Source organism: Siniperca chuatsi, linkage group LG1 (assembly GCF_020085105.1).
Source record: "Siniperca chuatsi isolate FFG_IHB_CAS linkage group LG1, ASM2008510v1, whole genome shotgun sequence".
NCBI classification, from domain to species: domain Eukaryota; kingdom Metazoa; phylum Chordata; class Actinopteri; order Centrarchiformes; family Sinipercidae; genus Siniperca; species Siniperca chuatsi.
Window position 1 is genome coordinate 4,702,289 of NC_058042.1, and position 27,016 is coordinate 4,729,304.

At 40.2% G+C, this 27,016-nt stretch overlaps 1 protein-coding gene across 1 annotated transcript; it reads right to left on the minus strand.

Annotated features, from left to right (window-relative positions):
• Window positions 1–3,710: 3,710 nt before the first annotated feature.
• wdhd1 (WD repeat and HMG-box DNA binding protein 1) lies at window positions 3,711–26,678 on the minus strand. Its single transcript, XM_044218627.1, is given in 27 exon segments — window positions 3,711–4,204; window positions 9,156–9,291; window positions 9,379–9,521; window positions 9,830–9,994; window positions 10,137–10,168; window positions 10,476–10,532; window positions 10,643–10,770; window positions 11,867–12,090; window positions 12,245–12,376; window positions 13,680–13,764; window positions 13,766–13,792; window positions 14,840–14,996; window positions 15,181–15,318; window positions 16,964–17,205; window positions 17,289–17,473; window positions 17,609–17,787; window positions 18,270–18,477; window positions 18,776–18,917; window positions 20,324–20,430; window positions 22,145–22,237; window positions 22,424–22,519; window positions 22,639–22,689; window positions 22,908–23,019; window positions 24,717–24,868; window positions 24,972–25,083; window positions 26,141–26,234; window positions 26,528–26,678. Coding segments are annotated over 26 exon segments (3,366 nt in total). The 5' UTR covers window positions 26,218–26,234; window positions 26,528–26,678; the 3' UTR covers window positions 3,711–4,018.
• Window positions 26,679–27,016: the final 338 nt, after the last annotated feature.

Genomic DNA, 27,016 nt, shown 5'->3' on the forward strand with positions numbered 1-27,016 from the left:
TGTTACATATGAAGCTACGGCCAAGCAGCCACTTAGCTTAGCTTAGCATCAAGACTTGAAGCAGGGGGGAAACAGGCTGTTTCAGACAGCTAGCCTCATCACACTGAGGTTGCAAGGCAACCACCAGAGACTCCAGGATGTCACTGCACCCAGCCAAGAAATAACAGCACATAAACCCCCGCTACGTTTCAGCTTTTGTACTGTGGGAAAATATTTTCCTTGAGTTCAATAATCATTCAGGTTGTGCTGCTAAGTGAAAGCACCGGCCTGCTTGTACTGCACCTACATTCCCGTGGAAGGGTGTCCACTGCATGAAGAAGCTCTCTGCAAGGCCACTGCTAACTGTGTGTACACTCTGGAGTGAGTGAACGTCCCCTTCCCTGTGTTCCTAGTGCACGAATTAGCTCACTCTTTGGTCGCAAGTAACATGTTTCCTGATTAATACATATAGTGTTGTGACAAAGACTTTATATATATCTTAGATGATACTTTAGATTATAATGTCTACAATTGCTGGACATACATGATCAAAGAAACACTGAATTTATGATCCAAGTTTGTATTTCGGTGAACAGAGCCTGGGAAGTTTTGTGATAAACTCTTTCTGTCAAGTTAAGAGACAGAAAAAAAAGACGCTCTTCCCAGGAGTCATAGCTCTGTGCCCGGATCCTCCTGCTGTAGTGTCTCAAAAACAACCTTATCTTTATGCAATTTATTTAAGGACAGTTGAGGTAATCATGTTTTCGTGCCTTGTGTAATGGCGGGTAAAAGCTTAATGGAACAATCATTCATAACCAATCAGAGACTGTCAATGATTTCCGTGTTCTGATTATGGACCAATAGGGAGCATCCCAACAACCCGCCAGGAGGAGCGTGTTTTGAAAATATAAGTGAACGCACAACTGAGCCTGTTCCTTTGCTTCCCAAACCAACTCGGTTTTACGTGTACTTTGTTTTGATATTTCAGTAAAATCTACATCGCATTGGACTCAAGTGTTTTACTGAAGAAGAATTAAACCGTGTGTGAGAGGACCTGGATCGGGCCCAGCTGAAGGTTTTTTCTCCCACAGTGCGGATTAAACAAACCGGAATAGACGTGTTAAGCAGTGAGCTTTATGAGATGCTGATTTTTTCACTTTTGGTCAGAGCCAGGCTAGCTGTTTCCCCCTGTTTCCAGTCTTTATGCTAAGCTAAGCTAACTGGCTGCTGGCTCCAGCTTCATATATACCGTGACCAGAGACGTGGTATCAATCCTCTCATCGAATTCTCAGCAAGAGAGCAAATAACCGCATTTCTCAAAAAGCCGAACTGTTCCTTAAAAATTCACGATGAAGAACCTGCAATACACCACAGAAGCGGATCTTTTGACCCCTTAAAATAAGGCCACTTTCCTGATTTTCCTTTTAAGGATTTTTAAAAACAATAATGCTTTATTTATAAAGCACATTTCATACAAAAGGATGCAAAGGATGCTTCACAAAAGATGAATAAAAAGACAGATGCGAGAAAAAGAAAACAATAGCAGAAAGGATTAAAAGAAGAAATAAATCAAGGACAGACTTAAAAACGAATAAAATTTATTTCCCTTTTTATCCTTTTAATTAATTTAATCCCTCCTCAGATTTATTTTGGGATCCCTCTGGGCCCCGAACCTCATGTTGGGAACCACTGCATTATAGAAATACTATGGTGACATGACATTTGGCCACACATACACATAAAACATACTATAGAGGGTTTGAGATGAAGTACATGAAGAATCATCATAAATGTACACTTACAGTGATGCAGGAGTTATTAAGTAGTAAATATAAATGCACTAATTATAAAGCTAAAGAAACGCGTACTTACTTTTTCCTCCTCATAAGTTCATCTGGCATCAATTTTAATACTTAATGGAATTAACTGGTGTAATTATAGGCCTGAAAAGGTGAAAACAGATCATGGTGTCTGAACTGCAACCCACTGTTATTTTTCTCTTTTGATTAAAGACCTTTTTCAGAGCGGATATTCTGACTAGTCAACCACAAGTGTAACTAATAGCTGATTAAATAATGGCTAGTAGTGGAGGAACTATTCAGAGCCTCAATGTAAAAGTACTATGTAACTATAGTAAATATAAATAAATATTATCAGCAAAATGTATGTCTACAAAGTAAAGTAATTTATGAAGTCAGTCTTGCAGCTGCTGGAGCAAATTCCAACTACTGTATAGTAGTTTAATCTACAGAAATGCATCATATTAAATGACCGTATCATATTTTAGTGTGTAAAATCTTGTCTGTGATGTAACATCAGATAAATGTAGTAAAAAGTACAATATTTACCTCTGAAGTGCAGTGAAGGAAATGTAGAAACGCTCAAAATGGAAATACTCAAGTAAAGTACAATTACCTCAAATTTCTACCCACACTGACATCACTGGAGGTATTTCGGCTTTAGCTTCTAGCCCTTTTAGCTTGTGAGTCCTTAAAATGAACGTCTCCTTTTGTTTACAGCCTCAGTTATGAGGTTCATGAGTAGTTTTGATTTAAAGGATTTTTAGAGGCCTGAGGAGGTGAAAATATTCAGTGTTTGTGAAGAAAAAAAAAGCAACATGTGAAAAAATGTCAGAAAAACAACAACATAATTTTGTTTCTTTCATATCCTTTTGATCATCAGTTAATTAAATCCTAAAAACGTAATTTTCTTATTAATCATTCCTATTACAAGTAATTTCTAGAAGCGAGTCTCTGTGTCTTGAAACAAGCAGGAAGATAAAAAAAAATAAAAAAAAATAGAAAAATAGAAATATTCTCACCATACTGGCAGATTTTTTCCACTTCTTTTAACGAAGGTAAGACTTTAAGGACTAAAGTTGCAGGTAAACAGGAGTAAGAAGGAGAAAGGCATATAGACATATTTCACATGAACATCATTACTACATAAAAACACAAATCTGACTATTTTTGTGTGTAAATGTAAACATCTTGAATGAGTCCCTGTAGGTTAAATATTATTTTTACAGCACAAGAACAGTGGACAATATTAAAAAGGACAAGTCTGGTGACATTCAATATGTTTCTTATTGTCAACAAATCTCAGAGACCAAAACCAACAATGAATGTATCCCGCTAACAAGTATTGCCTGATGGATCTTCCTCCTCTGAGCCGTAGAGCTCCACTGTTGTCCAAAAACTATTAAAAACACATCAGTGAGCCGCACTGTTGCACTGGGTGACATGTTCCTTCATCACCATGAACACACACACTGTAGTTCTGACTCAGTCCCACACACACCGTCCTGCTGCCCCAAACACTCACTACAGCACCACATGTGGATTCATCCGCTGCTAGAAATAGTCCCCAACAAATGCAGTATATCCTCCTGTTTGAGTAACGTTAAACTACTAAAAACGACAGTGAGCAGCATTTTTAAAAATGAAACTATATACTGTATGTGTATATATGTACCCGTAGTCTAGTACGTCTTCAGTAGGAACCAATGGGCTTGGAGCTGAGCGCTGCAGACAGGAAGTCAGAAAGTCTTAAGAGCCGGACTAACACACATTGTTGGTTTTGGTCGTTTCATGGGATTTGTCGACTAAAAGAAAAAGAAGAATATCACCAGCCTTACCCTTTAAAAAGAGCCCACAACTGTGAATTCTCCCTTTTCGCCACTTTATGTGAATAAAGTCGATGCCACAAAAAGGAAATCAAAGACCAAAATGTGAACTAACAAACATTTACATTTATTTAATTGTTAAAATACAGTAAAGGGTTTTTAGAAATGCTATAAATGTCCAAAAAACAAAAACAAGACAGGAAACAAAACCAAGGATACTCCATTATTGATGACTGTCACTGATCCATCAGCAACTTTGAAGGCATTTTAAGGGCTTTAAATGTTCTGATTAAGTGATTAAGAGAACATATTCATCAACGCAGCTTCAACACATGAGGAAGACAAAATATGTTTTCACACACAAATCTGAACAAAAACCATCAGCACCAAAACAACAAAAAACTATTAAAATGTTTAGTTTTTGTTAAAAGCAAATGCTGAAAGCTTGGAGGAAAGATCCGCAGATTTCTTTTTCTTGGCATTATTTTCATCTGCTTCTGCTTGTCCATTTTCATTTTCCGCGCCTCCTCCTTCCGCTCTTTTCCTCTTCTTCAGATCTGCTGCGTCTCCAGTTTGGCCTTTTGCTCTTTCCGTCCACGACTGAACGACGAAAAAGGGACATGAAATGCACATGTTAATTACCGAACAAGACAAAACGAAATTGTATTGTTCTCCGGTTTCTATCCAGGCTCCAAACACCTACATGATGATAATGAACACACACACACACACACACACACACACACTCAGGCGTGCAGTTTGAAATTGCATCCTGTCATGTATAATCACTATTGACAGGCTGCATCTCTTTGGCCTGCTGCCTCTTTTCCTCCTCGTGCTTTTATTTTTTTATTTTTTCTCCTCTCGGAGACAAAAGGAAGCGCTTTCGTGGACGTAATGGAGCCAGGATGAATCATCAGGCCTGGTGAGTGGACTGGCAACAACACAGGCCCCACACACAAACACACACTCTTCACCTCCAGCGCTGCCATTAACCCCATGCATATTCAAACAAACATACACACACACACACAAACACCACCATTACAGAGCTGGTAGACGGTACAAGGTGTGACGTCTCGCTATTCAATTGTCATTTTATTGTATTTGGACAGAATAATGTAATTAGGAGCCACTCTCTCTCTCTCTCACACACACACACACACACACACAGGGTCACCACTGCAGGGTCATTTCCAGGTTTTTTTAATAACCTATTCACAGCTGAAATGCACTACAAACTGCAAGTCTAAGCCTCCTGAGCTTACTGAATTTCATTTGAATAATAAAAATAATTAGCAAGAGGCTGTGTTGGTGTGGGCGTGTTGCTACAGGTAGCGATTAGAAGATGGAAATCAAATTCAGGAAGTCCAGTTTGAAGGATCAGACGCCAGTCAAGATTAGTGATGAAACGATCACTCAATTAAAATCGATTAGGTGAAAATTTAGGACAAATCAGGAAAAGTTAGGACAGAAAATTCCAAACATTCTCTGGTTCCAGCTTCTCAAATGTGAGGATTTACTGCTTTTCCGTTTTATATAACTGTGGCTTGAATATCTTTGGGTTTTGGACTGTTGGTCGGACAAAACAGGCAATTTGAAGGAGTCACCTTAAAAAAGGTGGAGTTTTTGACCACTAGTAGCGCTACGGAGCGATGTTTTTACTTGTGGTTGCCTGTTTTGTTTCTATCGTACACGTAATTCACATCCTGCCAATGGTTTCACGCTTTTCCACTGAGCGACAGCTGGTGGCGGTAACATGCAAAGAAGTGAAGCATTGCGCCAACAAAGGCAGTGAAGAAGAAAGACGGTTGCAAGACTGTTGAAAAGGTTGACTTTGCAAAACGTCTTACGATGAAGGAACACCGTTGTTAGACCTCAAGGGTCAACACACTGCGTCTTGGTGAGAAACAGTGAATATAAACATAACTCTTTGTTCTTGTTATTATTTTCTGATATTTTACAAACTAAAATAATAGAATAAAATATTTAAAGGCGGGGAACCCCCCCCCCCATCAGATTAATTGATGATGAAAACAATTATTAGTAGCAGCCCTAGTCAGGATTTTACAACTCTGGACGGTTAAACACATCAGGCAAATGTTTCTCCTCCACCTTTGAGGTGAACAGTAAAATTAATATGGTTCTACACAGTACACATCATAAGATGTTCTATCTAGTATGGACTCTTACATGTATTTGATTTAATAACGCAGTTCGCTGCCAGATGATGTTGCACTGCACATGGACCGCTGTGGGCGACATCTCTGCTGCACCAACGCACTGAAACGAACGAGGAGGTTGTGTTTTTATGGACGTAGAGCTGCCGTCTGATTACAGCTTTAAGATTTTATTTTCCACCGCGTCACTGTGCAGAACACAGGTGCCAGATGTTGCACTGACAACGAAACAAAGTACACCAAACCTGCCTGTAATTTTGTCGAGCATTTAAAACCTACCTGACTGGAAAGCTGATTTAAAGATTGAGGTTTTCAAGGTTTCCAGGCTGCGTGGCAACCATGTTTAGAAAATGCCACTGACAATGTCCTTAATTATTTTTGTTTTAGTTATGTCAGATATATTGTCTGATTGCAACTGTTTTTGCTGCCTTTGATAAGAAACAACCCGATGAAACCTGAACAGGAAGAAGTGTTGTACCAACCGACTTGAACATCTCAACTTTTGAAAGAGTTCTGATGCGAAAACTGTGATGAAAAATCTTTTAAAAAGAAATGGAAATCACGCTGGAATTGTCCTTTAAAATATCTGAAAACTGTATCATCACACTTATTCGCCTGCAGAGTGACCAGCTCACTGTCTCTCACACACAGTATTATCATGAGATCAATGCTTTGTGCCCTCGCTGCCAAAACACACTCGACAGGGTTCCCAGGCAACAGACGTCCCCCTCCCCCCTCCGGTTCACATCCACTTCCTCTTTTCTTTCTATCGAGTGTCATCCAGCTTTCTGCTGAGAGTCTTGATGTATGCAGGGTCAGGACCAAGTTACCATACAAGCGCACAGATTGACGCCATATATTAACACTCAGGTGGATGAAAGGATGAGGTCTGTTATTACTGACACAACCGCCCTCATTTATTCACCGACTGACCACAGCTGACATCATGACACTTGAGTGAAAACTGGATATTTTTCAGTGAAAATCCTGTGACACTACAGGACTCTGCTGGACGTAGACGTGCAGCACCTCCTAATATCAGGCATAATAAAAATGAACAGTTTATCGTACAAATGTCTGAACTTTTATAGTGATTGTTTTCCCCATTTTTTTGTTTTTTTTTTAACTTTAAAGTGTAGACTCCCAGTGTTTGTGGCAGAAAAGAGATTTTCAAAAGCGCGACAGGAATATCTTGGGCTGTTAGTTGACTAAGAAATTTGTAGTCCATTAGTCTTTTTTTTTTTTTTTTTTCAAAGGTTTTATGGGAAATGAGGTATTTTGTCAGTCGTCATTCAGAACATTTACATGTACGCAATAAACCAGTTTGCACAGGAAATCGGATAATGCATTTACACGCACTGTAGTAATCTTGTTACTTCCTGCTGTTTTGCTGCCACAGCGACATTTCCCCAGTCTGAAGTCTGTCAGGCGCAAGCAAACATGTACAAATCACATTAGAAACCCAGTTACACACATACATGGCTGAGAAATCAGCTTCTCTGGCAGACATCGAGCTGGGAAAACTGGGTTTAAGAAGTCAGGTTCCTGCAGAAAGCCGACTGGGTAACACTATTTGAACCCAACCTATTTAGCCATTTGAAGCAGCATATAAACGCTTAGAAAAATGTCACATTTGCTTACAACATCACCATAGGGTGTCATAAACCATTTATTAAGTGTTAATGTTAATTACTTTGTCAACAACTATAACTCGCATGCACAGATAATAAATGCTCGATAATACAGTGGAACATAGCTGTAATCATTTCTAATGATATATGACTACACACACGAACAAATCCTTAAAGTGTTATAAAACCTCTTATGAGCTTTTTAATAAAGACATATCATTATATAAGATTACAACTATGCTATATTATGTTACCGAGCATTCATTATCTGTTTATACACCAGTAAGAGATGCTTCATATGAGGAGCCATAGTTGACAAATACATTAACACTTAAAATGTCCTTTTTATCTGCATACAACTACATTATAGTGTTAGTTTGTTATAAACCCTTTATTACTGATTATATACCACTTATAAATGCTAGTTAAATAAACTGTTATCGTCAAGACTAAGCAGGTTACTTAAGCGCATTTAAACGTACTGACTAATGGAAATTCACAGTATATGGATTTGGTCTTAATGCTTTAAAGAGCACTAAATTTTGAGAGATATTTTTGTATATTTCATGCAGTATTTAACTGCTGAGGGACAATAATACTGACGAAACAATTTGACAGATTTTTAAATGAATTAGATACCAAAACTAGCAAGTTTTATAAATCTGAAGGCTGTTTGTCCAGGTTTAAAATTTTTAATCTGCTACCGAAACAGTACTGTTTTCTCATGGTATATTCATGTGTGATTACTGAGGCAAAATAATATATATATATATATATATATAAAAAAAAAATATTACTGTAAATTATGAAAGCGATATAAGAGGGTTTGACCCAAACATCTGCGTGTGGAGTGTCTTCGGGTTGCACACTGAGGAAGGGGTTAATGGATCTGCAGCTGATAATCACTACTGTCTTACAGACTCTAATTGGTGGGTTTCACTGGTCAATTTTCTCTTCAGGCCAAACTAGATTCAAGGCAGGATGAACAGCTCACTGTATACACCTATATCCATTCTGAGGGAGAAGATGAAAGCGGTGTGATTTCGTATGCTAATATGTCATTTTATATAGTTTTTGGTAAATTTGTGGTTTTGGTCAGCTGGCTAAAAAGTCATTTCAAGTATAAATTTATTATCATTATCCATGACAACAGTACATTTTGAACAAAAGCCCCTCTTCTTCACTACTTTAAGATTTCCTGGAAAATTAAGGCTTGAGGTTAAATTTTAGGGATATACTGATATTACAACATATTATCACATGACATGAATTTGTGTCTGAAAAACCTGTTTTTACCACATTTTTATACATGTAATTTTACTTTTTAATTTAAGACTCAAACAAATGATTATATAGGTAAAATGTTGACACTATTAGCCAGATGCAGAAAATCTGGATTTCTCAGTTAAAAAAAAAACACCTGGATGTACACCTTCATGCATGTCTTTAAAAGCAATTATCAGTCGAACGCTGAAAATTTGATTGCCTTCGTTCACTGACCCACAGCTGGAATTTTAATAAAATAACATTTCAGGGCTTGTGATACCAGTAACATCTTAGAGCAATCCAATTGTAATTTTAACAAAACGTTTCCAAGATTACTCAGTAGATTCCAGATCATTTTGGTCAAAGTGTAATTTCTCCAGCACCATTACAAGTTTTCCAGGACGCAATCACACACACACGCGATCTCTTAATATCACCCACACCCTCCTGTCTGAACCCCTCAGTGTTTCATACCAGTCGCTCCTCTGCTGACAGCGTCCTGAAGCGTCCCATTGCCTCTTTGATGACGTCGGTCTCCTCCAGTTCCGGGTGGTCAGCTATGATGCTCTTCCTGTTCTCCTCCAGCCAGAGCTGGAAGCCCGTCTTCGGCCTGAACAGTCAACAACACAACCAAGTCAGTCTGCCTTGTAGCTTCCAATGAAATTATTTCAAAGTGTTAGACAATTCCATCTTTTACCTCTTATTTTCGGTGTTATCTGCAGGTGAGGCTGGAGGCGGGACGTCTGGTGGTTTCTGCAGATCTGCAGTCGGCTCTGTGTTCTCCTGAGGCTTCTTATTGGCCGCCTTTGTGCCAGTCATCTGCAGCAGAGTGGACTGAGTCTGGAGAGAAAAAGAGGGAAATTATAAGCAGAGAACCTCGATGAGTAAATGTCTCCAGTTTTATACTCAAATCTGGCAACATGGAAGCACGATATACATGGTGCTATCTACAGGTTTTATCAATTTAAATACAGATGCATTTCTGATATCTGTTATCATTTGTAGCTACATGCCATCAGAGGCAAGTTACACAAATGTGGTGAGCTCAAGATGATATTTAAAATATTTAAAAAGAGGTATTAAATGTGCAAACACTTAACATTTGTTGCTATGTTGTAAGTATTTTATAGTTAGTAGAAGGATGGTACCTTTGTCTTGGGCCTGGGGGCCAGCGGTTTGAGGACAGGGCCTTTGTTTGGTTTCCCTGCAGATCCGCTGAGTGGAGCCGACTTCCTGCTAGACGTCATGTTGTCCAGGATGTTTGTCACTCGAGGCTGACCAGACGAAGCCGAGGGTTTCCCTGAGCCGAGCACCTGCACGTATCCCATCCAAACTGTAACCATTCTTCCGCTAAACATGTCCGCCTGTATTCACTTTACGCCCTTTTTGCACGTTCACTTCTAAATAATTAGAGAAATCAAACAGTGCTCTCGTCAAAATATTTGTAGTTCTTACCTTGAAAGGATTTGCACGTCCTACTTTACCAACTGCAAAAAAAAGAGACATCAGATGCTTATTCAAAGTAAAAATATTTTACTTATGCCCCTAACACTATATTCATATTTAAACTTATCAAATATATGGTGGATTTCAGATAAACAGTCATGTGATTCTGAGTCTACAATGACTGTTAGTACTGAAGGTACAGATGGTGCAGGATGGCGTCACTTCGTGTCTCAACGTGAATTATTTTAACAGTATATTGGAACGATCACTGTATATGATAGATCACAAATCTACTGCTAACATTACATTTAAATATATGGATTGTGGACTGAGGAACTGTTGACTCACTTGGTGTCAGCGACGGTTTCACGGGTGAACCTGCCTCTTTAGCAAACGGATTCACACCTTCAGTATGAGACACACATCAGACACGTTAGCTGGTATCATTGACATCTTGTGTTAATGCTGAGAACATACATGTGCTAACAAGAGCTGAAGAAAGAAGTGGAACTGACGTCTGCTGGTTTCCTCTGTCTCCATCTCCTGTCCATCCTCTTCCTCCCTGAGCTCTTCTTGCTCCTCTTCCTCCTCCCGATTATGTCTGCTGCTGTAACGTCCTCCTGTGATTTCGCTCTGGCCATACCTGTCCAAATAATAAACTCCTGAATCACACTCTCTTACTCTCTACTGGAACACAGCAGCTTCAACAGCGTAGCGCTGGTGTCACATGCTCTACAATTAACGATGTCCTGATCAAGTTTTTTTTTTGTCCCTGATCCCGATCAGAGTCCTTAAATATTGAATATCTGACGATACGAGTCTGATCTGATACTTCTATTTACTTAAAATATGTATCTGACACATTGAAATAACAGCTAAATCTAACACGCCTTATTTTTCACAGGCTACTTGATACTGAAGGTCCTGGTTCAAAACTTGATTTATGGATATGATATGGATTAAAGATTAACTGGAAGAATGCAACTACAGAAACACTTGCTGTTGAACTGTGGTGTTACAGAGTGGAGCTTCTTCCCTCACAAAAAGATCTTTGGCAGAGAACAGACACCGGCTTGCAGAGAGCACACAAACGCGACAACAGAAAAGTTTCATTTTATTCTGTCATCAAGTTACTCACGGAATTAACGTTAATTAGCGACAGCTGATATGACCTATCGCCGGCAAAATTTGTCATTTTGAACAATAAAAGTGACGTCAGCGCCGACTAAAAATGAGAAGCTGCTTCCTGAATGTTTTGGACACTACTCTTTGCTAATGACAAAGAAAGAGTTGGAGTTTAGCGAATCTGTGTGTGCACCAGTCAGTGACTGACACCTGGATGGAAAATACAAATACATTCAATGTTTTTAACTGTCAACTTTCATCACGGACAGTCCAAAAATCACAGTGTATAGGGGCCTTTATGCGAAGCACCTTCAAATTTAATTTGATGTGTTGACATGTGTGCCACGCCGAGTCATCCATCCTGAGAGGATGGCTTAGGTTTGTTTTGGATGGTGTGACAAAAACGGCATCCACCTTTTTACCCATAAAATAAAGGCTGAACTGCCGACTGTGAATCTAGAAAAGAGTTGATCGGCCATTGCCAGAAACTCGTAAGAGACCGTCACAGTGATACAGAGTCCAGTCTTGGAACTACAGGTGAAACTGGTTGTACGTGGCTGTAAAACCTGAATGGTTACACTAATTTACTACAACAGTCAAAGGGACAGCATTACCCAGAGGTCCGTCTGATGCTGGAGTATTCTGGCTCCTCTTCCTGTTCCTCTGGCTCTTCTTCCTGGATCTGGTTGGATTTCTCCAGGGCAATCTCACTGAGCCGCTGGGCGAGCGCCATGCGTCTGGATCGGGATGCGTATCGAATGGCCAGAGTCACCACGTTCTGAGTCATTAGCTCCGCCAGCTCCACACAGCGAAACTCTCTCTCCAGCTTACAGGACAACTGGAAGGAAACATTGACTCTGCATAATTTTGTTCATCGGGAAAGTCTTAACACCTCAGAAGCAACTGGAGCAGCTACAGAAAACAAGACACTATAAATCAGTGATCATAAGCTGATGTGTGTGGATAATATCACTCATTGTTTTCATACTCACTGCAAACATCTTCATGAGCAGCTCCTGCTGCTCCTTCTGGGATTGACTCTGTGCATCCTCGTCTATCTCGTAGCCGCTGGACGACAGGAAGCTGTAGTGGTTGTGGAAGAGGACTGAACGCCAGAACTGCTCCTGGAAGACGACAGAGGAGGACTGGCTGAATGGAAACTGTGTACTTCCAATTTACATTAGAGAGAAGTATTTACCCGTTTATTCACCATCTCAGGCATGCTGGTCTGATAGAATACTGGATTATTTCATGCATCTAAAAGACAATATTCAATATTAACAATAGAAAGCCAGAAAATGTTGTTGCACATCTGGATTGAGCTGCACCAGCTATTCCTAAATCCATTACAAAGTTTGAATGTAAAGTCCTTCCTACGTTTTTACTACTAGCTAGTTTCACACTTGACTAGTGATTTATTAAAGCACCATTAAAACTTACGAAATGTCTTAGCTAGTAAAGACTTGAGTAATGTGTAAATCTGTTGCTAGGAAACATCTATAGTGCTGTAAACAGTAAGTCACTGTGGCATCACAGGCTAGCATAACTTCCAAAAATTACAGTTTTAGAGACGCAAAAGATATATCTTCTGTAAATGTAGGTATTTGTTTTATTTACGTCTGCACACATGGAGAAATGTGTGTTTCAGAGTTAGTAGTATTCATACATGTTATAATGAGTGATGCTAAGCTAACGAACGTTATTTACTCAGTCAAATGTTATTGGTAACATTTTGTAATTTGGTATGTCGTTTTGTTTTTGAGAAATGTAATTTAAAATCTTAAAATAAACAAAAAAAACAAACACATTTACATCATTATTAAACAGCATTTATCAAGTTTCAGGTCAGATATGTCGACCGTACTCCATATTACCTCTTTTGCTCTTCACGCTAACGGCTCAGATATTAGCATGCTAACAAATTGTCCGTTGGTTCAGTTACACCTGGCAGTTAGTGGGTGTAAATATTTGGCAACAACTAATCTCTACATAAGAACTAGTTTGTAATTTAGTGATGTGTAAAACTCCACTAAGTAAACACTTACGTTAGAACTGGGCTAAATTTGAACTTACAAACAGCTGGTGCAACTGGCACCTGGGCTTTTCTGGAATTGTGAGTAAACTATTTACTTAGACTAGTTCAACAAAAGGCTACAAAGCTCTGAGGAGGAAATACAGCAGAGCATCACTGGAAAATTGAACAGGACTCATTCAAGCAAACTCTTTGAGCTCTTATGAAATAAATCTTTAACCTTCAGGGAAAAGAGCAGAGGCATCATTTCACACAGAAAATGTCATATTTAATGAAGTAATCAGTTATTTTTTTCTTCAACCTTTTCACTGCCACTATTCCCTAAAATGTCTGAGGGAAACCCTGTTGCTGTGTTAGTTCATTTGAGCAAAACAAGCTGTCTCAGGTGTGTTTACCTCCATCTGTCCTTTCTCTGTGGAGGTCTGACACAGCGGCAGCTTGAAGGGCAGGATGGCCACAGCAGGTCTGGGCAGGGTGGGGGTACCTGGAGCCTTTACATGGAATACACCTGACAGGACAAGAACAGACTGGATTGAGGAGAGGAAAACAACCTCTAAAACTTAACGATTAACCAGCATGACAACAACAGAATCACATCAGGGATCAGGATAATCAAAACATCACACTGGTCGTTTTGCAAATTATATTCTGCTAACTACAGATCAGATATACTGGCTCGCTGATAGTCTTTCAAAGCACACTGCAAGTTTTTAGATTTACACCCAACCTTTCAGGCAGCAACAGGTTTCAGGTGCTATGAAAATCAACAGAGCCTTGAACTTTGCTCAAGCTAGGTGATCCATCACAGTGACAATTTAGTTGCTATTTTTTGTTTATCAAGGTTATGCTGCCATCATGTGATGATCCAGCTGTGAATAGAGACCGTTTTGACTTGGCCGCTTCCTTCAGGTGCCGAACAGCAACTTTACCTCATGAAGCTTTTCAGCAGCCAAATCTCGAATCTCTAACGTCAGAGCTTCTCTCGACACTTGAATGCACGAACGAGCAAATATTCTCACAACAGTCCATACTCACAGAATATGAAGTAAATGTTCACTCCTATTATCTATCTCAAGCAAGTTTCAACTCTCTGTAAGTTGATTCTTATAGTGTGAAGAAAACCAACGGCTACCGAGAAAGCGGGAATTGTATTTAAAAACACGGCCTGCTTTAGAACATAAAAAACCTGGCGGCATGCTCCTTTGAAACCTTGAAATTTCTTAAGCACTTATATTCACATACTTAAATCAGTATCATATTCTAAGTCTAATTATAACCAAAAACTTTATTTTTCAAACAGGCAAAAAGCAAGAAGCCGTTTAAGGAAACACTAGTGATGACAAACTCTAATTTCTCTTTATTTCCCGTTTTAGTTTCTGTGCCGTCTTTCACTGAGTTAGTTCAGTCGAACAGACCCTAAACATTTGTTCTCCTTCATGCCTCCAACACGACCCAAATATTTCAAAGAGAAGGCAACATATAACCAACTTTTCAGATGTAAAAGTCCCAGCCAACAGGGAGACAGAAACAGTATAGTGGAGGAGAGAAAGTTCACCTGAGCTGCTGAGGCTTCTCGTGCACTCCGACCACCCAGTAGTGATCTGATTTGCTTTTGCAGGTCTCTCTGGTGTTACACACTGGTGTCCATGTGTTTCCCAGGGAGCGGTTTAGCATCCGGACCACCCCGTCCGAATCCACATAGCACGGGGTACCTGGAAAACCACAACGTAACTGCCATCTTACAAATCCAAAAAAAAAAGAGGGTGTAGTAGAGGGAGATGCTACTACTGTTAAGATTTTTTACTTATTTAATATTTAATATGTGTAAATAAGGTCTGAGAAATGTTTCCAGGAGAATTAAAAAATATGTTGTTCTTGACAAACTGACAGACTGACCCTCGGCAGTGAATCCGAGCCAGGACAGGTAGGATTTGTGAGACAGTGGGAGGGGTTCGCCGTTGATGAGCTGCCTCTTCCTTCGACCAAACTGCAGCAGCTGGACACCCAGAGCTTGTTCCCCATCAAAACCTGTAGCTGATGACGTAAAATAAAACACATGCAACAGCGTAAGGCCTCGTCAAAGCTTGAAGAAAACAATAGAAACTGCCGAGTGTGAGTGATGCTTCAATAAGGTCTGCAGTATCTATATAAATACATTACATATAATAGGGAGATGAGGTCATTTAATATAATTTATTTATAAAGACATTATGCATTGGGAAATGACCAGCAGAGATATAAATATCTCTGCTGGGTCATTTCCCAAAGCATGCTGTAGTGTTTTAGATTTTCAAAAATGTTTTTTAGCCCTCAAGGCAGCTGCTAGTCTCAGTTCATGTCTGTGCACTATGAAAATTAACTTCTCTTGAGTCTTGAGATGAACTGTCCATCACAGTGAACATTGCAGTTGCCTTAAAAGACATTAACAAAATTATAGGAACAAAACTAATGCAACATAGACAAAACTAAAGCAGACATGATGTTCACTGATTGATTACTCAACTCAGGCATGTTTTAAGTCTTCATAGAGTCCTTAAATGACTGGAAACCACATTGAAAATAATACATAAAATACTATAGTATGCGTTGGATAGATGCTCGGCTGTAATGTTGAGCATATTGAATTTGTAGGATCTGGTCTGGAGTGTTTTAGATTTCCATCTCTCAGAACAGATAGCAGCTTCTATTTTCTACAAATGTGTCGATCCGCGCCAACTCTGACAATATGCAACCATGTATTTATGGTCCAAGTTAAACCACACAAATCTCCTACTTTTTGTAAGTTGTGAACTATATCAACAGTAATTGTTTAAGACTCCCAGTTACACTATGAGCATGTAAATCTCTGTTGGGCAAAATTAATATTGTATATTTATATATAAAATAAATCCAATCCTCATTTTCCTCCTGTATATTTCTATACACCATATAGCCTACTGAATATTTGTCAAATGAACACAATATTTTAATGGTATAAAAATAAAAATAAAAAGTAATGCCTTCCCATTCTCTACTAGGTTTAAAATGCTACTTTCAGATATTTCAATTATTGATTAATGTATCAATTTATTATTTCTTGATTTATCGATTAATCATTTAGTCTATAAAATGTCAGAAAATGGTCAAACAGGCCTGGAACAATGTCCGAACGCCAAAGTGTCAAACAAAACTCCAAAACGTAAAAATATTCAGTTTACAAAGAAAAGTAGCAAATTCTCACAATCAGGAGACTGAAACGGGAAATGTTTGGCATTTTTACTCAAAAAATGACAATTGATCCACCGATTATCAAAATCTGTGCAGTATATTTTTCTGCCGATCGACTAATCGATAAAGATAAAGATAAAATTGTTTCAGCTCTAAAGGAAGCATTTGCATTTTGTCCAGTCTGCGTTTGACATAACTGAGTTCCGAGTTGCATTCGGGGGCTTTTTTTTCTCAAATAGGAAAAGTTTAATTTTGAATTTGAATATAACTTTTTATACAGATAAAGAAGTATGTCTACAAATTTTTACAAATTACAATTATTTGTTCATAGCAGATGGATGTAAGAAAGCTAGAGATTACGCATATTAATCAAAAACACCTCAACACAGTCATACAGGGCATATATCACAGTGGTGTGTGTGTGTGTGTGTGTGTGTGTGTGTGTGTGTGTGTGTGTGTGTGTGTGTCTAACCCCGATGGTAGACTATGAGCAGCTGCTCTCCGTGTCCGACCATGCAGACCACGGGCCCCGGCAGGCTGAAGATCTCCCTCTGGACTCCGCCGATGGAGAAGAGTCTGAGCATCAGTGTGCTGGTGGCGACCGCCGCCCAGCTCTGACCCAGACACAGCGCCCTCACGTCCTCGCCCTTCGGCAGGTCCACCATCCACTCCTTATTGGTGTCCCATGACGAGAAGTGGAGGCACTGAAGCTTACTGAGAAGAGACGAAGAGGAGCAGGTTGAAAGATTTACTGAAAGAACGAACAAAAAACACAAACCGGACAGGAGGACGTTTACCTGGCGAGCTCGTCTGTGCTGGGGCAGGCCAGCAGCACGGCCTCCTGGGAAAGATCAGCCATGGTGTGACCCAGCGAGTTGGTGAGGTGCATGGCGTGGTGCACGGCCGTGTCGTGAAACTCCACGTCGATGGCGTTGTCCTGCTCGTCATTGTAGCCTCGCACTATTCCCACAGAGTTCCACACCTGAGGCACAATTTAGCTGTTACTACATGTCTGACTGGAACATTGTCTTTCCTATTTTAGTTCAAAATAAAGTTTAGTTTTAGCACAACAAAAGAAAAAGGATAAAATGATGACCATAAAATCAATGTGTCCTACCATGAAGCGGTGTGTGAGATGTGCAGGAGTGGAGCCTGGCTGAAAGGCCTTCTGAGGAGGCGTTGGCAGGGGTCCCTCATAAACGGGACGCAGGGGCACCAGCGGGGCGGCCGCGGGCACTACAGCGCTGCCCGTGTCATCATCATCCCCAAATCGGTCCTGGCCGAGCCTCAGTGATCCTGTGTTTGAATGAAGACACAAAGATGGAATCAAAGACGGTTTTAGTAGATAGGAAACACAAACATGTTAAACCCACTTATTCGCCATTCACCTGACGTAACACACTCAACAGGTCAGCAGATGTGCGTGTGTGTTTGTTTCCTACAGAGCTGAGAAACTAATTGTCTACTGAGAAAAGTCAAACAGAAGTATTGGAAACCAGCAGCCAGATTCTTGTGCTTCCTTATTTTTCCTACTGAGGAGATTAACTTCATCAACAAAAGCAGTGCTGAAACGATCAATCGCTCAACAGAAAACTTATTTTGATAAACTGATTAATCATTTAAGCCATTCCACAGACTTGGAATCTATAACAAGGAGCACTTAAGCTGTCCTGGTAGTTTGTGGTGGCCCGACACTTTAATAACAAACTTCATGTTGTTGTTTTTTAACTTTAATTGAAGTAAAAAAACACTCACTTTGAACCCTTTTTTTCACTCACCTAGTGAGTTCTCGTCATCCAGGATCGCCCCTCTGTTCCTCACCCGCCCGGTTGCAGGCATGAGGAAATCATCGTCATCATCGTCGTCGTCCCCAGCGACAGGTTTCTTAACTGGCGAGTTGGTGTCACTCACTCCTTCATCCATGAGTCTGTCATCATCATCATCAAACAGGTCGTCGTAGTCTTTTGCTGGCTTTTTTTCTGGTGCCTGCTGAAAGTCCAGTGATGTTTATTTTTTGTTTGCATCTACATGACTACTTGATGTTAATGGTGGAAAGTTGTGTGTTTATATCATCCTGTTGATATTTTTATGGCAAAACAGTAGTGAAATTTAAAAGAGCGATAAGTACAAGTTTAGAGAATGTCCATAGTACTGGATATCTGCATGGTCTGACACAAGAGAGGCTGAAAAAATGTTTCCTATTGATTTCTAACCTATCATCATACCGCCGTTGGCACGTTATAGTTGGAAGAAGCCTTTAAATCCCGTGTTATCTGAGCGGTACCTTGGTGGTGTTGGTGTTGGATATGGAGGTGCTGAGTCCGTCCAGCAGGCCCAGGCAACCCTCCGTGTCTGTGTAGGCAATCTGGCTGCCTGACGGGTGCCAGGCCAAACCGCACACTGTGAAGCCCTTCTCGTGCTTCTGCCTGCAGCACAGACGAGACAACTTGAGCTGTAGTGATCCTGAATGTCTACTGTTCCTCATAATGACTGCACCAGCCTTCAGGTTACCTTTATTTCTGCCCCTCTAGCACAGTTAGGTATTGTATCGACACTAGCATAATAAATACACAGAGTTTCAGTACCAATACCAAAACGATACTTAACAAAAGCATGTTTTTCTACAAAACCCATTGTCACTTAACAAAAGTTGCCAAAGTGCTTACATTTTTAAATGTTGTCTAAACACAAGCAGATGTACAAGAACTTTGCCTAAATCCAAACAGCCTAAAATTGGGAACATTTTAATAAAAATCAGGAACTGTCTGATAAAAAACAGGATAACGAACCTGACCAGACATTTAGTGTATGTTGATGTCTGTCAGTCTATCACTTTTGTCCAGAGCAAGATATTTCAACAAATACCAGCCACATTGCCAATGACATCTGGTACAGATATGGATGGCTGATTTTACCGGCTAATATGAGCTTATTACAGATATATTGTAAATTGATTTATGACTCTGTTAACCACTCTATGCTGCCATTTTGGCCAGGTCTCTGTTGTATCTCAAGAGACTTCCTGGTTAAATAAAAATTAATATCGGTATCAGTGCATATATCGGCCAAAAGGTTAGAATTTATTCTTAATTTGCAGTACAGAAATGTTTGATGAAACTTAACATAAAACGCATAACTGAAACATTTTCATATCTATATATGAGCCAATATATTATAGTTCCCCCTCCCAACTTTCCATTAGATACCTGTCTCAAAAAAAAATCCAGCAATGGGCACAGGATTAAATCTAAAGATGTTAGTTACCGACAATTACTATTTGTGCACAAGAAATAAGAATAAACATAAATGGAGGACTGCCATGAAGTTTACTGAACACCATTCATGAGCCATTTTCATTTTAATGATCTCATGAACTTTCATCTCACACTAAGGCTCTAAGAACATCAGAATCACCAGTATGTTGTTTGTACCATCCAAACATTTCAGATTACAGAAGTCGAGGAATAAGACGGCAACTCTTGTTCTACCTTTATTCAACGAGTGTCCTCCCCAGTGAGCGATGCACACCGCCTTTTTGTCAGTTATTAACAGGACACAATTTTACCAGTGATGCAGCATTTCCCAACTTTAAAAGTTCATAATTTGCCAATCTGTTATATTTGGAAACAGTAGGACACGGTGCCAAAGTCATCAAGCCTCATTCATGTTTCAGAAGGATGTGATGAAGATGTGTCTGAAATATGACAATTCAGTTCAAATTTTAACCTTTAATTAAGAACCTCCCATACCAACGAACAGCATAATATATAAACATTTGAATTTGATCGACACACAACAGATCTTAACATCTGTACACGTCCTTGTTGCGTACCTTTCCACACACAGCTTGCTGTTCACATCCCACATGGTCAGTGAACCCCCCACGCTGCCAGTTGCCAGGAACTGCCCACATGGAGACCAGGCCACCACGTTGATGGGCTGCAGAGAAAACCAAGAGAAAGCACAATAAAAGTTCCAGCAGAGCACTGACAGACTGAACCTTCAGTTCTACTGATGATTTCAACTACAGTCTTTGAAGAGGTTGTAATTTCAGTGCCTGACTGTATCGAGATCAGATATTTGGTCTGAAAATGTGCTTCATGCTTCGGCAGACGAAAGGCTGCAGAGCAAATGAATGTATCTTATGTTTGAACATCAAATAAAGGAAACCGAGGGGACAGAGAGCAGGAAGAAACACAGGAGGTAACGAGAACAAAATGAATTAGATGGCAAGTGTTACTTCACACTGAGCCGGCATCACCACCTAATGAGTTCCGACACAAAGAGTTAAATTCTTTTAATTCAGCAGCTACAATAGGTTGCGGTTCAGCGGGTTAACGATGTGTCAGCTCATAATGTTGTAACAGTCAACATCTCATCGCTTCCAGTAAAACGAGGTAAGAACAGTCCAGGGGGCTGTAAAAATAATTAAACGCTTTTAATGAGTTAATACAACATCAAATTATCTTTTATGGAGCTCAGAGCCAGAGGTGCACAATATACAAGTCAGCCTATCAGTATCAAACAGTAACTGCTCAAAAATGCCATTGTATCTGGGCTTGAATGAAAATTATGTGTGCTTTTTGATGTATTTGAGGTTTTTTATGTTGTAAAATGACTAGCACTTAGCAATTTCGAACACATACATTAAATTTAAACTTTCTGTTAAAAAATAAAGTCATTTTGTGATGACTGAAGGGAGCAGAATTTCCCCTTTTAGATATTTACAGGGACTTTGCTAAAGGGAAGCTTTCACGGAAGTTTGTTCCGTTTTCTAAAATGTTCTGTCCCAAAACAAACAAAAAAAAAAATCATTCATTACATGATTTCTATATTTGAGTTGTAATAATTTGTGCTCATCAGGTTCCTTTTTAAAACATCTACAGCCAGCATCACAGGCAACAGCTCAACTCTGAGTCTGCAGGTAGAAACTAGACACGTGGTGGTATTGCAGTGACAAGAAATGAAAATATCAGTTTTGTATCGGACAAACTGACCATGACAATCGTGTCAAGAGCTGGTGTCACGCCCTGATGAAGGTCTGAGCTAATTGTGTCCTTATGGCGCCTACACAATGTGAGCTAACAAAATCCTTGCAAGTTTCAATGCATGTCACGCTGCGCGAGATAAGTGTAATAAAATAGTAAATCGTAGCTCTACCATGTCAAAGCAGACCCATGTCATCAATTCATGTCATCCATCTGCACCACTCTTGTGTTTTGAAAATGCAGTTAAACAATAAATAGACTCTCTTTGGTCGCAGCACATCTGTGCCTCAAAAAAAAACTCAAAAGAGGAGAAGATTGTGGAAACTGAAATGCCGATTGCATGAAGTGAGTTTGAGGTAAATATGATTTTTAGCAGTAGCATTATAATAGCTTGTGAGTGTATTCTCCATCATTTCATGTTGTATTCTGATCGGCTGGTTTGTATACGTGGGTCTTAGCATCAATCACATTATGGACTTTGGGTCCTACATTTCTGCTGCAGCCTGTCTTTGGTCACCGAAGTACCAGAAGGCTGTCGGTGGACGTGTCTCACAGTGTTGTTAATTGATGACCAAAGATTTCACCGTGTTTCTTTCACGACTCTCAACTTTCATCTAAGATGCCGTGACCATGAACGTGACTGCGTATATCCACCTGGACCTCACCTGTGTCAGCAGATCATCGGCCAGAGTGCTCACATGATCCCAGGTCCCTCGCTCGTACAGGTGCACCTTTGTCTCTACAGGAACCGCTAAAAACTGAGAGCACACATAATTTTTTGTTATTTTAGGGTTAGTGTTCTGCCTCTTACGCTGATTAGCTCATAATTGATTTTTTACAGTGGTTAATCACTGATGTGGTTTGCACTGAGGAAGGAGAAGTGCTGGAGAGATGGAGATGTAATGGTAGACACCAGACTGCCTATCAAGAGTTGTGTCACTGACCTTCGCCGTCCCTGGCTGCCAGGCCAGCCGACACAGAGACTTAGCATTGCTGATGTCATTGGTCTTCTGCAGCAGAGGCCAACTGATCAACTGAGTCTGAATGGACACAAAGCAGATCAGCATCTGACAGACTGACCAGATGGAGTGCACATAAAAAAAAATAAAGGTTGTATTTATCAAATCTTTCAGTGTGAGGTGCTGAAACACTGACGTACCTGCTCCTCAATATTCCACACCACGACGGAGCCGTCACAGCTGGCAGACGCCTGACGGAGAAAGCAGACCAAGTTATGCGTATGTTGTTTTTAAGTTATAACAGTTTGTCATCCGGGTTAATCAAGTCAGCTTAGATCAAATGTAATCCACTTAAACATGATGCATTTGCTACTGCACCTTTCAAGTAGAGCAAAAATTCATCATTTTATAATTATCAGCACACAAACAGCCAACAACCTCAGTGTTCAGAGAAAAAAAGTTTACCAACCAGGAAGTGATCTTTGGGGTCAAGGGTGACACTGAGGACCGGCGCTTCGTGGCCCCGGAGTGTTTTCTGTTGGCTGCTGTCCGACACCTCCACCACCTTAACCATGAAGTCGCTGAGGAAAACAGAGAAATGGAGGATAAATATGTGCAAACTGGCATGTGCAGGCAATCTGTGTTCACACGTGACTGACTGCCAGCGAGCGAGCAGCGACAGAATCGAGGGAAAGGGCACATCAGCTGTGAACCAACACAAGTGCAAATTGTCAAATCAATGAACAAGAGAAGCAAAATAATCCTGATTTCCTCCAACATCCGCCAGAATGCAGATGCCAAATCCGCCCTAACAGCCTCAAATGCCTGAATTTTTACAATCAATATCTCAACAGGAATTACCAGTGTGAAAACAGCAGCATCAATAAGGCGCCATGCTCTGTGCTTTTATTGCTGTGATCAACCTGTTTAGGGCAAATCAATTCTGGTTGCAAACATACGTTTATCTCCAATCAAGACTAATCATAAACCAATCCAAAGTGCTGCTCTGTCTGTGAGGAGGAAATATCATTCAGGTACACTGCAGTGTGCAGCTCATTCTGTACTGGAACAACAACACTGAGCCTAATGAGATCATAGTCTGGTTTAGTCATAGTTTACACGACACTGAACACAACAGACACTTTACGCACAACAGCTTCACCAGCCGCCACAGGAGAAGCCGGAGCGGAGCGAACGTGCATGGTTTCACAAAGTCAAAGTGACATTCGCTCGTCTTTCAGCTCCGGTTCTTCTCTGGGATCACGTCACTGGTGAGAAAATCTCTCAGGATGAAGCGATGAATCTGCCCAGCGAGGTGGACATCCTCATAACTGAACATATTTTTAAAATGTTTTCCAGGATTATGGTCCACATGGGGTCTTAAAAATTCTCAACAGTGTTTATGATTGGACATTTTTTCACAGTTATGGACAAATCTGTGATGAAACCAGCCAGCTGTGTCTTTAAACATTTTGAAGCAGCTTGTGCAAATTTCATACAAAGTCTGCCAGTGATGATATCAGCCTACAGCTTTAACAAACGTTCTAATCGTTTAATCTTCTCTCAGTTTTTCTGATATATTGGGGAGATATTAATCTGATTTCAAAATAGAAATCAGGTGTAAATCAGGTGAACAGAGACTCAGTTGGTAAAGATGTTTAGTATAGAACCTCTTTTAATATTTAAAGAGGTATAGTTGCACATTTTGGGAAATAAGCTTATTCATTTTCTTGCTGGAAATTAGATGAGAAAACCGATACCACTCTCATGTCTGAACCCTAAATATGAAGCTACAGTTAGCAGCTGGTTAACTTAGCTAAGCATAAAGATTGGAAACAGCTAACCTGGCTCTGTTCAAAGGTAAAAAAAGAAAGAAAGAAAGAAAGCCTGCCAGCACAGTACAAAAACAGAAATGTAAAAATGACAATTGGTGGTTTTATGCAGAGTCTTGTGCTGTACCTATTTTTTGGCTGGGCGAGTGACTTCATGGAGTCTTGGTGTCAGGCAACCAGCGGAGACTCATCACGCCCAAACAGGAAATAGTTATAGCACATAACTCCACATAAAACCACAAATTTCTGGTTTTGTATGGATTAAACAGATGAGATATGACGTGTTAATTAGCTTTAAATTTGCTAATAGGCGAATTCCACCACCCTTGGACAGAACAAGGCTAACTTTTACCCCGTTTCCAGTTATGTTTTTTTTTTTTTTTTAAAGTGATCATAATTTGAATCACTTTCTAGTGTTTTTCAGGTCAGTCTACTATCTTGAGTACCTGGATCCAGCAGCGACTCTCGAGCCGCTGCTGTTGAAGGTGACGTGTGTGGCGTTGGTAGTGAACCGGGTCAGGATGCCGTCTGGATCGCCGTCAGGAAACGTGTGGATCTGCACTGTGTTGTTGGAGCTTGCTGTCACCAGCTTGCCGTTCTGCGGAGGAAAGAACACATCTCAGTCCACCACTGACAGCTGTGACGGTGTATCGCAGATCCCAAAACAACCTAAATCTGCCAGAACGCGGCAGATGACCAACCTTGAGTGCGAGAGAGTACGCCTTTTCCCCGACGGTGATGAACTTTGGATCGTCATCATCCAGACTCTCCCATATGCGAACGTCTCCGTCATTTCCGCAGGTTACAATGAACCTGAGGAGAATTTTATCATAAATTGTGTCTTATCAGAAAGTATTTTTAAATCAATGTACTAGTGTACAACACGATGATTTCAAAACAGTGTGCTACAGTATTTTTGACACCCAGATTTCCTATAAAACCAGCTTCCCTTGCAGTTTAATCACTTAATACCATCACATCCAGTGTGCAGCAAAGTAAGAACGTTACTGCTAACAAGTCAGTGTTATGCCTTCACTCGGTGTGCACAGTGCAGCATCATTACATTTCTGTTGTAGTCTAAGTGAGCCTACCCATAAATTAATGAATAAAGCCTCTATCGTCTTCTATATGCATATGTTAATTTACTTAATTTCTATTCAAGCCATGAGACGGATCATGGACTGGGCGGAAGGCAGGAAGAAATTGATGAAAACATTTCATTCAGTCCAGTCACTGACTATGTAGTTTGTTCAGTGTTTTCTAAGATAAGAGATTCATATTACCGTCCATTACGCCGTGATGTTATGACACTGTTTCTGACTGTCATCAGTTCAGTGCTAAGTTCTGTTTGCACCATTTTGTTCAGTTCAGTACAAAACTGGGCCAAGCACCGTTTCTAAAAAGATTAACAGCTCAGTAACCACCTGCCTGCAGCAGAATTATCACATTTCTTTTGTGTCTGTGGCTTTCGGTCTGTCACTCGAAGCTTTTAGCTGGAGAGTAACCTGCTGTATATCACAGGTGAACTGACAGTGAACACCTTTAAGGTTAGATGCTCTGAAACGGGCCACAGGTGTATTTCGGGGGGACACATTTACACTGACAATCTTGCTCACTTCAGCAAACCTTACGTTTGACACAAGATCATAAACACACATTTCAACTATCCACGCAAGAATGCTCTCAGGGTTTAAAAAAAGCCCACATGAACTACAGACTGTTTACAGGTACTCAGTGTACAGCACTGCTGTAAAACAAATAAAGACTGCTATGAATGAGCAAAACATACAGAAAGCCACAGACAGTGAAACATTTGTAATAGCAGGTAACGTTACGTTAATGAAGCCATTAAGTTATATACTTGACTTACTTCCCAGAGTCGTCGAAGCAGACCTCGGTGTGTCCCTCCGAGTGGCCGTAGCGCATCGGCTTCCTCTCACAAGGCATTTTCACAAACCACCAGACTGACGAACAGAAAAACAGAGTCAGTAATCAATACGTGAAGCTAGTACTGACAAGTCTGTACTGACACAGTTATCCTCCGCCCTGTCAGCATCCTCCATTACTGGTTCTTAGCTAGCTGAGGAGTTGAGCTAACGCTAACAATACAGCCAGTGTATATTAGCTGGTTACGTTATTTCAAACTCAACGGTCGGATTGATAAACGGTGTTCACGGCATGACACGTTTAACTCAGACTAAAGGGAGATGTTATTTAACTAGTTATGACTTGAGAAGAGAGAAGTGTGACAACTTACAGCTTCCCCGGGTGACTCCGCAGTCTCGAGCCTCTTCTCCTGAATCTCCCGCGCTGCGTTGAAAACAAGGAAACGTAACGTCGTAACTCCCGCCAGCTACGTCATGACGCAACTGTCGAAACCCCTCCTACGTTTGAGCCATGCAGCGTTCAGGATTATGGATCTGTCAACCGTGGGGGAAGTGTTCAATACCACAGGGTATAAATACTCTGTCACAAGTAAAACTCCTGCACTCAAAAGTACAAAAGTATTTGCATCCAAATATACCAAATGTAAAAGTACTCATTATGCAGAATCGCCCATTTCAGAAACATACATATTATATTACAGGATTATAATTAGTGATGCATTAATGTGTACATCGCTTTAATGTTGCAGCTGGTAAAGGTGGAACTAATTTTAATTACTTTATATACACTGCTGGGTAGCTTGTGAGCTTTTCCCCAGGGATCAATAAAGTCTTAATCTATAATAATACGTCATAATTTA